Source organism: Phodopus roborovskii, unplaced genomic scaffold (assembly GCF_943737965.1).
Source record: "Phodopus roborovskii unplaced genomic scaffold, PHOROB, whole genome shotgun sequence".
In the NCBI taxonomy this organism is placed as follows: domain Eukaryota; kingdom Metazoa; phylum Chordata; class Mammalia; order Rodentia; family Cricetidae; genus Phodopus; species Phodopus roborovskii.
This window is the reverse complement of record NW_026126485.1, coordinates 6,963,559-6,976,930: the sequence shown is the minus strand read 5'-3', so window position 1 is coordinate 6,976,930 and position 13,372 is coordinate 6,963,559. Positions and strand designations below refer to the sequence as shown.

The window sequence follows — 13,372 nt, the reverse complement described above, 5'->3', positions numbered from 1 at the left end:
AGCATGTGTTCTTGTAAAAGAGATGCAGAGAAAATGTAGGGACAAGCACAGGAGAATATTCATGGCAGCAGGCAGAATTTGGATTGGTACAGACACAATACAAGAGCACCAACAATTGCCACCAGCACCTGGAATAGTTGAGGATGTATCCTCCCCACAGCCTCCAGGGGACTTATGGCCAGGCAGGTTGACAACTTGAGTTCAGATCTTTGATCCCCAGAACGATAAGAGAGGTTCTTCTGCTGTTTGGGGGCCTGTGGATGCAGTTGTTTGTTATGGATGCCTTAAGAATGCAAAACATCATGAGAAAAATCACTAATTAATTCTGGAAACTCATGAAGCCAGATGAAAATTGGAGTAAACTATGTTCCCAAAATCTAGACTCTAACAACACCTTAAAGACTGAGTGAATCTACAGAAAATGGATTGTTTCATCTCATCAGTGAAAATTGACCTTTATAACCACAAAATTAAAAGTAGCATGTCACCAGCCTGCAGTAGTCAGAGGAACAGGTGAAAGCTGTAACCATCACATCCATGTCCCTGTAGAGATGGCTTGTTTTCATACTCTGAACAGCCATTGTCACAGGCATGGCCTCCTTAAAGGACGGGGAAAACAGAGCAGTTTTGTCTCTATGAAGCAGACATTGAATAGCTTATGCAAATATAAATCTTCTGGAACTAATGTTCCTTTAGATATGGCTTCTAATTTTAAGTACCTGATCCTGGTTATTTATCACAGTGTCACTAAATGAAGGGATTTAAACTTTCTCCATTAATATATATATATATATTTTTTTTTTCTGGAGAATCAGGCATCTGTCTGACTGTCAGACTTGGAGTCTGACAGTGAATAGGATGCTCACCTTCCAGGCAAACACCTGTCATTCCACATTCATTCCAAGCAGCTCCCTCTTCTCTGCACCTAGGCCCTAGGGAACAGTTCTGACTTCCTTCCTTCTTGACTTATTGGCAGGCTCCTCCTCTGTAGCACATTATCAACTCCACAAAATTCAAAGGAGGTGACGTGACATTTTCTCATTCCATTTGTTTGGGTGGGCAGTACTGGAGATTCAGTCCAAGACTTCATGCATGCAAACAAAACAAGTTCTCTATTACTAAGCTACACTCCAGCATCCCCCATGCCAGTTTTGAGACAGGGTCTCTCTATGTGGCCTAGGGTGGACTGGAACTTTCCTTATAACCCAATTTGGCCTTGAACTCATGATCCACCTGCATCAACCTCCCAAAAGACTGAAATTAAAAATCATGTACCACTCCACTAATCTCAAAAATCTTTGTACACATTCTTTCACAGAAGTTCATGGCACTTTTTATAACACCCTTTAAGTAAGTTTTGTACAGTCTCTCATGATGAAAACAGAGTGATAGAGTGGGTGATGTTTATTGCATACCAAAGCAATAACACAAATCAAGGACAGTATGGCACCTACCCAATCCTGTTACTACTACAACCACACACTGAGGTGGCCAGAAATGCCAGATTAGTACCCCAGAGGCACAGGTGGCTGCTGGTTTCCAGAACTCTGCTCAGAGGTATGGAAACAGCAGAGGACTGAGAAGCCCAGTTCTGTAAAACAAAAGTAGCTACCCTAACCCTAACCCTAACAATGCGTAAAGACACTGTGGAAGTGAAAAGAAAGCTAAAGAGTGAGCAAGCATACTCTAAAAACAGTCCTAGATGTCCTACAAATGATTGGCAGGAGGCATAATGCAGGCTGTTGGTTGGACCTGATGCATCCACATGGGGGAAGGTACATAAAGAAAGCCAAGAGGGCAGGTGGAACACTCAAGCGGAGCCCTTGACAAGGACATAGTGGTATGTAGCACAAGCAATAAGGCAAGCAGTGTGACTATCATCTTTTCTTTCTGTGAGTATACTGTGGTTTGCTTTGCATTTATGACAGTTCTGTAAAGACTGTCCTGATACATATAGCATATATTCTGATACTTTATTAGACACACAGAGACACACACAAAACAGTGGAAAGTGGTTAGTCAACTGAGAACACATTGGCCAAGTGACTCTGGCTTCATCTTATCAGTTGTCTTCATAAATGTTGAGGGAAAGTGGTGTGACACTAGGGAAATATGTGGTAGAAACAAGGACTAACCCCAAGATGGATGGAAAATTGATTTCCTGTAGTCTTTCAATGGCTTGGGAAGCAGAAAGTGCTAGTGTGAGCATATTCCAATGGAGACAGGCAGATATCAAAACTCTAGCAGCACCAGAATCACCTAGAAAATCTATTAAAAACACAACTGCTTGAATCCACTCCAGAGGTTCGTATTTGGCAGGCCTAGGATGGGGACTGAGAGAGTCTGTGCTTCATTCAAGGGTCCAGCCCTGTACACTCAGGTACCACACTTAGAGGACCACTGAGTAGACTGTTGCTCAAAGAAAAAAGTAGTTCAGGATGGCCCAAATGGCCAGTCTGGATTTGTATTTCCTTTGACATTTTTAACTCCAATTTTTTCCTTAACTACTGGAGTACTAAGTTTCAGCATTGAATGACATGAAATAATTTGGCCAGAGTTTTAAAAAAATGATGACAATCAATCTTACAAGAATGTATTTGGGGATTGTACTAGTTAGTTTATGACAACTTAACAAACTAGTGTCACCTAGGAAGAAGGGATCTCAAAGAAAGACTTATCATCAGTCAGACTGACCTACAGGCATGTGTATGGGGAATTGTCTTGATTAATGATTGATATGAGAGGGTCTATCCTACTGTGAACAGTGTCATCCCTGGACAGGTGGTCCTGGATGCTATAAGAAAAGTAAATGAGCCAACCATGAGGAGCAAGCCAGGTAGCAGCATTCCTCTGTATTCTCAGCTTCAGTTCCTGTCTCCAGATTCCTGCCTAGAGTTTCTACCCTGGATTTCCTAAGAGATGTCATGTGACTTGGAATTGTAAGATGAAATAAATGCCCCCAAGTTGCTTTTGGTCATGGTTTTTATCGCAGTAATAGAAAGCTAATTAGGGTGAGAACCAAGGTGTGTTCTTAAAGCTTCTAATTGGTTCATCATGCAGGCTAAGTTGAAGAGCATGGTTCCACCGAGGTCTCTGAGTATCATCTGCAGATTGTGACTACTTGGTTCCCTCAGTGTGACCTTCACAGGCTCAGACAAAACATGGAAATGTTTGCAATTGATGTGGTATTCTGTTCAGAAAACAGGCTCACCAAAGAAAGTAGATGTGTATATCTTTGGAAGGATCTCCAATGCTGCACATTTACAATTCTGTATCTTTCCAGGACCACATCATGATGCTATAAGTAACAGGAAGAAAGAGAAAATGTCAAAAATACACATCACCAATGGATATTCCCTGTCTATACTTCAAAGCACACTCCTGTGGGGAGGGCCTCATGCACAATGAGCCTCATCATTTTCTCCCTACCTTGGAGGTCACAGTTCAAATTCAGTGAGGAGATGACATCCCTTGGCTAAGGAAAGGCAACCTTTTCTAAAATCTCTCCTCCACTTATCTGTGGTATTTCTGTGAGTGACAAACAGACAAAAATATATTTATCTAGGGATTATCTATATTGAAAGCTAGGCATAGGATTTCTGTCTCTGTCAACATTACAGGCATATCAGCTATTTGAACAAAAGGAGAGGTATTTTCCCATTCAATCCCGAATGCTGAGGATTCTTCAGTTCATATTCAGAAAGACATTTGGTTTTATTGATCGTGTTAGCTGAATTTGTTTAAACTCCTATAGCCAGGCAAAGAGGAGGTTGATTTTTCTTTTATTGTAAAGGTTATTAGGGGGGAACCAGATATAGAACTTATTTGTCTTTAGACAATCCAGTGGAATCAGAACACTGAAATGTATTCTACAAGTTTTGTTCAAAGCCAATATTTTGATGGTATCAAGAATTACTGTATCACTTCATGGGAATTCTCATCTTATGATCTGAAGCTTAGCTTATTTGAAAAAAATGCCTTGTTATCATGGGATATTTATATATTATCCTGCTTTTAATTGATAAGACATTTCTAAATGTTACCAACAGTCTGAAAGTTGCAAGCCCTGATTGTGCCATTTGTGATCCCTTTGCTTTACACATTGCCTCTTGGCAGACTTTCTTAGCATCCTTTGTTACAAACCTTCCCTTGGAATGCATGCCCACCATCTCCAAATCCAAAAAGAATATGTCTAAAACACTGCGTGGTAACAATTCTGTTTTATCCCTCCTCAGTATCTATCTCTCTATCTATGTATTTATGGGGGTGCTATTCATTTGTATCAAGACAAGTCTTAACTAGGCTGGCCGCCAACTCACAATTCTCCTGCCTCCGTTTCCCAAGTACTGGGACTAAAACAAGAGTGTGGAACCATTCTTGGCATTTGCTTTAAAAAAAAATGTTACTACATTTCTTTTATTTAATTGGAGGGATGTCCTGCACATGCCATATAGCACATGTGGGGGTCAGCGAACAAATGTCCTTCCACCCTTTGGGTTCCAGAGATTAAACTCAGGTCTCCAGGGTGGGCAGCAGACACCTTTACCCACTGATCCATCCTGTCACACCTCTTCCTAGTTTTTCATTTCTTTATGTTACTTTGTTGCTTGTTTTTATTTTATGGGTTTTTTGTTTTGTTTTGCTTTGCTTATATTTGAGAAAGAGAGAGAGGGAGAATGAGGTTGAGTATATATGGAAATGGAGATATCTGAGATGAGTTGGGAGAGAGAAAAAAAATGACCAAAATATATTGTGTGGAAAAATAATAATAGAATTAAATAAATAATAAAATGACAAAAGAAAAGATGTAAGGGAATGAGACAAATTCCTCCAACACAACTCAAAACCACCAACACTCTTCCTCCCAGGAAGAGTTCAGTTATCACAGGACTCCTCTCCCAGGCTTTGTAGACAATCTGTAACTCATCAGTGAAAAGTGAGGGCATTAGAGGGACCATGGTGGGTGTGTCACATCATAGTGAAAGTTCAGAAAGAAGCAGGAACCTTACAGCCAAAAGACACCAGGAATGAGGACATCTACTCCTTCCAGACATGTCCTTTGTCTCAACCCATTATGATATTTACACTACAATAAAGTGCATGTGTCCAAGGACAGCCCTTTCTTTGCTGAGAGGACTGGTGTGACTTCTAGAAAATGACCACAATATTTTTAAATGAAGTTATGCAAATCTGATAGTCTAAAGTAAATGTTTCATAAAACCAATGACTGTTTAAATCGTAGGACTAAATTGTTTGTATATAAATATTACCTTTTATATTCCATTTGAGTTTTATGTAGATGAACACATTACTTTAATGACCTGCATTTACGGAGGGAGAGAGGGAGAGTGGTTCCCTGAAATCCTTGCCAGCCAGATGGCTGCCTTTTCTTGCATGAGATTAAAAGATGTTTCTCATTCACCATGATGCTTCTGAGGCAGATTAATATCTCCAGCTAAATTGCTTGTGTTTTCGGAATAAAATTTAAAGAGAACTTTTTAAAGCAATTGGTGTCACCGGTTCTTGGAGCAGATTGCTCTCCAGGTAGAGACACATTCGGTAATTAATGGAAAGAATTCTGTGTTAATTGACTGCTTCGGGAAGAGAGATATAATGACCCCTTATTAATCATCAAAAGAGTTGTACAGCATGGAGGTCCCACAATAATTGCTCCAACAGTGGAAAAAATGTTAATTAATGAAAAAGAACAATGATGTAAGAAATTAGCTACATAATGCCTGCCTCCAATAGCAGTTGCATTTTAAACACACTAGAGTGGAAACCACAGAGTGTTGCTTTAAGTAACAGACACACCGAACTTTCTACCATGAATTTAGGTCGGGGGATAAAAAAAAATGTTTTTCACAGTACTTCTGTCTTGTCTGCTTGAAGAAGTAAGAACTTTCACCCAGACCTATATTTATTTCAAAGAAAGGGCCTTTGTCAATCATCGCTGATCTAGGCTTTTTAAAATAAAAAACTGTTCCCAGACCAAGACAAGGTCATTTATTAATGCCCTTTGATTTCAGCACAGTAGGTCATTTTGACTGGTAAGGACAAAGGGAATGGAAAACAATGCTCTTCCCCAAATGGAAATCAGTAAATTCAGTTTCTGAATCTTTTCCAGACAGTATACAAGAAAAACCTTCAGATTCGCTTGGGGAGCCTAATTTCAAGTCTCTGAGAGAATAGCACTCCCTGTCTCTCTAACAACTTGTAGAAAAGGAAACTGAGTTTACTGAACATGTGAAGACACTATCAGAAGTCAGTGCTAGGCCCCTAGAATGTAGCAGCAGCATCAGTGGCCACCCTGGTGACCTGCCTCTGAGAAATTCCCAGGCCATCCTTCCCCAGGCTGGAAAAGGGGACACCAAAAGGATCAGGCAGCTGAAGAACAGAATGACACCAACATCGCTCACAGGTCCAGCCCCCTGAATGGACCGTGAGCTGCCAGCACTGCATCCCGAACAGATGCAGGAATTCCACTGACTTCACCCTTGCTTTACCTTCTAGCTGGAATGTGCTGGGACTACAAGGCGCACTCCTCTGTCACTTCATCGAGCCTGTGTACCTCCACAGCATCGTTGTGGGAAGTCTGCACCACACTGGCCACCTTGCACGGGTCATGAGCCACAGGATGGAGGGCATCGGCCAGCTGCCTGCCTCATACCGGCAAAACAGGCCTCTCCTTAGTGGTAAGACAGCAGTCTCATGACAGAGACCTGCAACCTCCTCCTTGTCTGTGGGCTGCTGAACACAGGTCCCATGGTTGCAACTCTTGTCTGATTGTATTCATGTTGACAACAGTAATTTTAAACTTAATGAGTAAAATGACAATGAAGAAATTCAATATGGACAAGTGTGTGTGTGTGTGTGAGAGAGAGAGAGAGAGAGAGAGAGAGAGATCACGGCATATCGAATAATAAGCAACATTCAACATGAATTCATCACACGTCAGTATCTTGTTTTCGCTGCAGTGTTTAAAGTAGCTCACACAAAGACCCTATTGATGTAGGGAGGCTTAGCTGCTCCTGCTATGTGAGAACCTGAGTTCGGATTCTCAGAACCCATGTAAAACTCCTGAATGTGGTAGTGCACATCTGTAATTCCAGCACTCTTTTGGGGTGGTGGGAGCTGGAGAAGACAGAATCCTCAGAAACTCACTGGCCAGTTATCCTAATGTATATACACAATGGCAAACAAGAGACCTATCTCAAACAAGGTGGAATGCAAGGACTGACACTAAGGTTGTCCTCTGAGTTCTCACTATCCATACTCACACTGTAACACACACACACACACACACACACACACTAAATAAATAAATAAATAAATGATGAAAGTGTGTCTGCGGAACCTAGGACACCCTCTGTTACAGGGCCTGGAAGGCTGGCAGGAAGCACAACTGGGAGGCAAACCCTGAGCAAACTACACTTGCTACTCCCCATAAAGCCTAGATGCTGTTAGGGAGCTGGACATGTCAGCCAACCTAGCAACAGTTGCTTGCATGGGTAACAGGTCACATAGCCATGGAAACACTGGAAGGTATGAAATTTGTATACTGTCGGAAAGAGCCAGTGAGAAGTCTCCAAGGCTTTGGAAGGGTGACACTTATCCACTGGGACCATTGGACTTCTATATGCATTGTAAACTTCCAGACTTGTGGGAGACAACCAGAGCAGAAGGAAGAAGCATGTGGGTTTTAATCCTGTCCTGTTAGCCTTCTGATGAGAACCTGTTGGAAAACTCTAGATCATTAGTGGGTTCCCCTTTGTGTACTAAGAGGGTTCTCTTGAGGAACTACTTGTGGCAAAATCAGGAAGACACACTGAGAAACACTGGAACTCCCTGTGTAGGATCAGGCCTGGCTCTGCCCCAGGAACTGGAGGCAGGCTTTCACAGGCTTGGCTGGTTTGCTTTTAGCTTGTGCTGTGGTGTGAATGTGAAATGCCTTCCACAGGCTCGTGGGCATTAATAGGTAGTCCCTGGCTGGTGGCACTGTTGAAAAGGTTGTGAAGCTTTTACAAGACAGGTGCTTTAACCAGCTAAGGCATGGAGCCAACTGCTATGGTTGTGAAACTTTTAAGAGGTGGAGTCTTACTAGAGGAAGTAGGTGTTATAACCTCACTCCCTATCTGCTTGGCCTCCTGACTATCAGTGCAATACAGTTAGCCTCCTTTGGCTCCTCCATGATGAACAGTATCTCCTCAAACCATAAGCCAATGTAAGTGCTTCTTCCCTTAAGTTCTTTCTGACAAATAATTTGATCACAGCAAAGTCTCAGGAAAGAGCAAAGCAGTAAGACAAAGCAGTTGGTGTGTGTGTATATGTGTCTGAATCTGTGTGTCTGTGTCTGTGTGTGTGTGTGTATCTGTGTGTCTGTCTGTCTCTCTGTGTGTGTGTGTGTATGTGTGTGTGTGTGTGTGTGTGTGTATGTGTGTGTGTTATCTGTCTGTGTGTATGCTCTCTGAATGTCTGCATTTCTGTATGTTGCAGTTGGGCCTAAAATTTATTCCTAGAGTTTTTAAATTGCTCCACATCATAAGATCAGGTGTAGAAAGGAGCCTCATGGGCACTGTGGTAGGGGTAAATGAAATAATTCATGCAAAGCACAGAACTATGCTAAGCAAATTCTTAAGAGAAAATGCAGCCATCACAGAAATGAATCCTTTTATTCATTTATTCTACAATGTTGATCACTTAAAGGTTATGTAAAATAAGATCACAGATCTAAAACGCTAAAACAGAGACAGTGGAAAAGGAGTTCTCCTCCATGGAGAACTGGTCCTTTACATGTTAAAACACCAGGCAATTTAGATGCTGTCTATGCAATGAGGTCCTTTCATAAGAGTCTCTTTCTTTTAGCAGTGAGGACAGTTCATGGCACTAGAACAGTGAGCTCAACTCTAGCTCATGAAGCTGAGTGTAGTGACACATGCCTCTAATTTGAGTATTCAGGAAGCTGAGGGAGGATTGTGGGTTCAAGAACAGCCTTGATACATAGTTAATTACAGACTAGCCTCATATGGAGAGACTAGTGTCATTATCTGTTCAAAGGCACAGGACTTATTTGATTATTGCTACATCCTGGGGTTCCAGATATGCAGCTAAGGAGAACTTGTATTCAATTATTGGTCAGTCAGCAAGGCTACCTCACACAGAGTGGTACTGCTTTATCTAGGAATGTTAAACAACTGTTTGTATTAAGACTTTCCGTTATTTCACTGTAAAGAGTTCTGGGCTACTATTGAAGGGGTAATTACTTCATCTCCAACCTGAGGGCTGAGCTAATATTAATAAGGCTGGATTGACACCCACAGGCAGTGGGGAGCCTACTTTCTGTGTGCTTGCTCTACTTCTGCTTATTACATCACCCCTAGATCCCTACTTTTGTTCCCAGCCCATTGGCTGTCTCCTTAGCCCTCAACACAGAATGTGTGATGGATTCTTAATCACTAGCTAGTCTGTGACATACCTAATGGATGGAGTTTTAGTCACCTGAAAGGTCCAAGCTATGAAGGCTACCTTTGGGATCTATCTAGATTGCAGAATCCATAACTCTAACCATAGCAACTCTTGGAAAATGAACAACTTATGGGTAGTATTCTTGGGGACAGAAAGGAGGCAAGAAGAAGGGTATGTTCTGATTGGTACAATTATAAAGTTCAGAAGTATCCAGGGAGTGGCAAATCATTCAGATAAATGAGACTACATTTCTTGAACCTTCTCTCAATGTTGACTTCATGGCATGAATCATCTCCATCAACAACCTTCATACCAACCAAAAACAAATACTTGTCTCTCCATTTTTTGTGTCAAAGGAAGGTTAGGGAGCTTTCTCAGTCTAAAATGTTTGCCTTGCAGGAGTGAGGGCCCTGATTTCAAGCTCCAGGACCCACATGAAAAGACCCAGCATTGTGGCTTGATGTCCAGACAGTCTAGCCTACTTAGAGACTGAGCCCACTGAGGAGCCCTGTCTTAGGAGGTGGATGATGATCCTGAATAATGGTGCTGGATGTTGCCCTCTGACCTCCACATGCATGTGCACACATGTGTAACCTTCACAACTGTGAACATACATTAATTAATTAATGCTGAAAGAGACTCATGTAAATTCAATATATTCCTTAAGATGTTCTATTTAACCAAAAGGAACAAGGATTTAGACCCAGATCTAGTTGGCTTAAATTTTAAAGTCTTCTGATATGTCAGATTATATCCTGTGGCAGTGCAGTACAAGTTCTTAGATGTCTATTTTTTTTAACTGCATAAAAACTAATAATGCGAAACGAGGCTAGCTAAAGAGGCAACGACATCTAACTACCAGAGAAGTGGTGTGGGAGCAATGAGCCAATGCACTGGAGTGTGTCCAAAACTCTTAACTGCCCGCTGTTCTCACAGTCACTCAGACAGCACTGAAGACTCATCTATCGCCAAGCACGGAAGTGAAAGGTTTGCCCCGAGGTCTAGAAAATTATATTTATTTTTTAAATGGCCAATAATTTCAGCAATTCTGAGAAAATGTTACTTGGGGATCAAAAACTTCCTCTTTCTTGATTTCATTTTTCTTGTTTCTCTTTATCCTGCCTTTCCTTAAAGTGGCAAGGACTCACTGTAACAAAGTAACAAAACTAGCTCAGAACAACCTTGGAAAATGGCTAGTTTGAAAGCATAAGAGAATGTCACCATACTAGATGTCCCCAGATTATGATATAGTTGTTAGATTTAGTGTAGGTTAAATTTAAGAGTCTTTTCGTTTATTATGATGGGTTTGCATTCTCTCTTTTTCAGAGCTCCTAACTCTTTGAGTTGTCCTCACTCTTCTGCATTTATCTAAGAGTTTTTAAAAAAAATGATTTGGGGATGGGACAGATGGCTTATCAGTTTTGAGTGATTGTTCCTCTTATGTAAGACCTGAGTTTGGTTCCCAGCAGCTTACAATCACCTATAACTCCAGCTCTGGGGTATCTGATCCCTGTGGGCACCTGCACACACATGCACATACCCACACAGAGAGATGTACACATAAAAATAAGTCTTTTTAATAATGACTTAAAATGAACAAACGCTAAGAAATAGAAACTACAATACAACCTCCTTATCAACCCACTGGCCTCTGTCCATCCTCTAGGGACCAGTACATCCCTTCTTGGACATCCAGTCTTATATCTGTACTTTTTATAAACAACATGTTCATCTGGGAACATGGCAACATAAATAAAATGTTAACTTTTTGTTATTGTGGCTATAGAGATGGCTCAGCAGGCAAAATACTTGCTGCACCAGCAAAGGGACCAAGCCTGGTGCCCAACACCACCAATGAACAACCCAAGCCCAGCAGCATGCTGGAAAGGGCAGAGACAGGAAGATCCCTAGAACTCACTGGTCAGCTAGTCCTGCCAAAATGGTCAGCTTCAGGTTCATTGAAGTGGCCCCATTCTAAAAAATAATGTGAGGGGCCACAAGATAGCTCAATGGTTTACAGCATTTGTCACACAAGCCTGGCAACCAGAGTGTGATTCCCCCAAACACAAGTTGAATGAAAAGTTACATAGACAGTGTCACAGCAGAAATAAGAGAAACTCAGTGACATAAAAGGAGAGAATTAACTTATGGAAAGATGTCATCCTACCTCAACATGCATGGAGCATGCATACACACATATATAATAATGGTGATAGGCTTGTAATGATAAATATACAGAATGAGAGAGGAAGGTGCCCAGAAGTCAGCCCCTGAATTTCACACACACATACACACATGAATACAAACAAACACATATGCACACGCAAAGAATTTTAATTGTTAAGTGTGAAACCCCTGACGAGAAAAAGATAATTAGAGAAATCCAGGGCCATTATCCCAACCCATTAGGCTTGGGATAATGGCACAGCCCCTGAGACACTTTGTCTTCTCCCCCAACCCATGTGGCATCTGCCTCCCCCACAAGCAGTGTGGTCTGACTGAACCCATCAGTCTGTACTTAGAATATGGTTTTCATTACTGTCAAGGTGCAAATTAGACTAAAGTCTACTGAAAACCCCTAAGCAGTAACTTCATTGCTTTTGATGGACATTTGAAAATGAGTCATGCAAATTTTGAAAAGAAATAATTCTAATTTCTAGAAGAAAAAAACAAGAAAGGGGAGGATGAGGTCTGGCATAAGAATAATGATAATAAAATCACACTCAGACAAGCAAATGAACTTCCCTCAAGGTCAGTTTGCAGAGTCGCCCTAAGAGGTGAAGCTCATGCATTAGTAGAATGAAGTCCTGCAATTTAGATATGGCTAAATCAGTTCTGGGTTAAAAAGAATCAACCAAGCTGAAAAGGATACCCTCATTGCCACGTGCACAGGGTGCATAGTAATGTCTCAAAGAGAGGTTTGAATTGTTATGCACAGGGTAAGCTAAACTGGAGCCAGCTTCAGGACCAGAAATCTATGAGTGTGCTGAGTTTTGCCCAAACCCTGAATCATTGGTGGAGGGGGTGAGGGAGGATAGAATTGTGTCATCACCTGAAAGAGCTACCCTAAAGACATCTACCAAGGAGCTTTCTTGTGAGGTAAGGTAAAAACAAAATAGTGAGACTAATGACTAGTAAAATATCTATGCTTTGAATACTCATGTTTTCAGGGGGAAAAAAGTGATATAGATTGGAAAGTGAGTTTGGGTTTTGACAGCTTGTCCTACCAAACTGACAATACATATTTCTTTTTTATTTTTTAATTTTTTTTATTATTTTACATATCTATCCCAGTTCCCTCTCACTCCCATCCTCCCATGCCTCCCCATTCTCCTTCCCATCTCATTCCCTACCCAATCCACAGGGAGGGTGAGGTGTTCCAGGAGAGACCATCAAAATCTGCCAAGTCATTTGGAGTAGGGCCTAGACCCTTCCTCCTGTCTCTAGGTTAAGGGAGAATACCTCCATGGCAAATGTACTTGCAAAGTCATTTTGTGCACCAGGAACACATCCAGGTTTCACTCTCAGAGGTCCCATAGACTACCTAGGCCCTCCAACTGAGACCCATGTTCAGGGGATCTGGGTCAGTCCAATGCTGGTTTCCCAGCTATAAGTCTGGGGTCCATGAGCTCCCCCTGTTCAGCTGCCTCTGTGGGTCTCTGCAGCCTGGCCTTGACCCCTTGGCTAATCACTCCTCCCTCTCTACAACTGGACTCCAGGAGTTCAGGTCATTGTTTAGGCATGGGTGACTGCTTCTGTCTCCATCAGCTACTAGATGAAGGCTCTAGGATGGCATATAAGTTAGTTATCAATCTCATTATCAGGGAAGGGCATTTAAGGTAGCCTCTCTACTGTTGCTCAAATTATTAGTTGGGGTAATGCTTGTAGGTCTCTGGACATTTCACTA

General features: G+C 41.6%; 1 protein-coding gene across 1 annotated transcript in view; it reads left to right on the top strand.

Moving 5' to 3' along the window:
* Window positions 1-13,372, top strand: part of Adarb2 (adenosine deaminase RNA specific B2 (inactive)) — a 548,969-nt gene that overhangs the window by 517,683 nt on the left and 17,914 nt on the right. Inside the window, exon 8 of the mRNA XM_051194782.1 lies at window positions 6,514-6,695. Within this exon, the coding sequence (XP_051050739.1) occupies window positions 6,514-6,695 (182 nt within the window). The remainder of the gene's footprint in view (window positions 1-6,513; window positions 6,696-13,372) is intronic.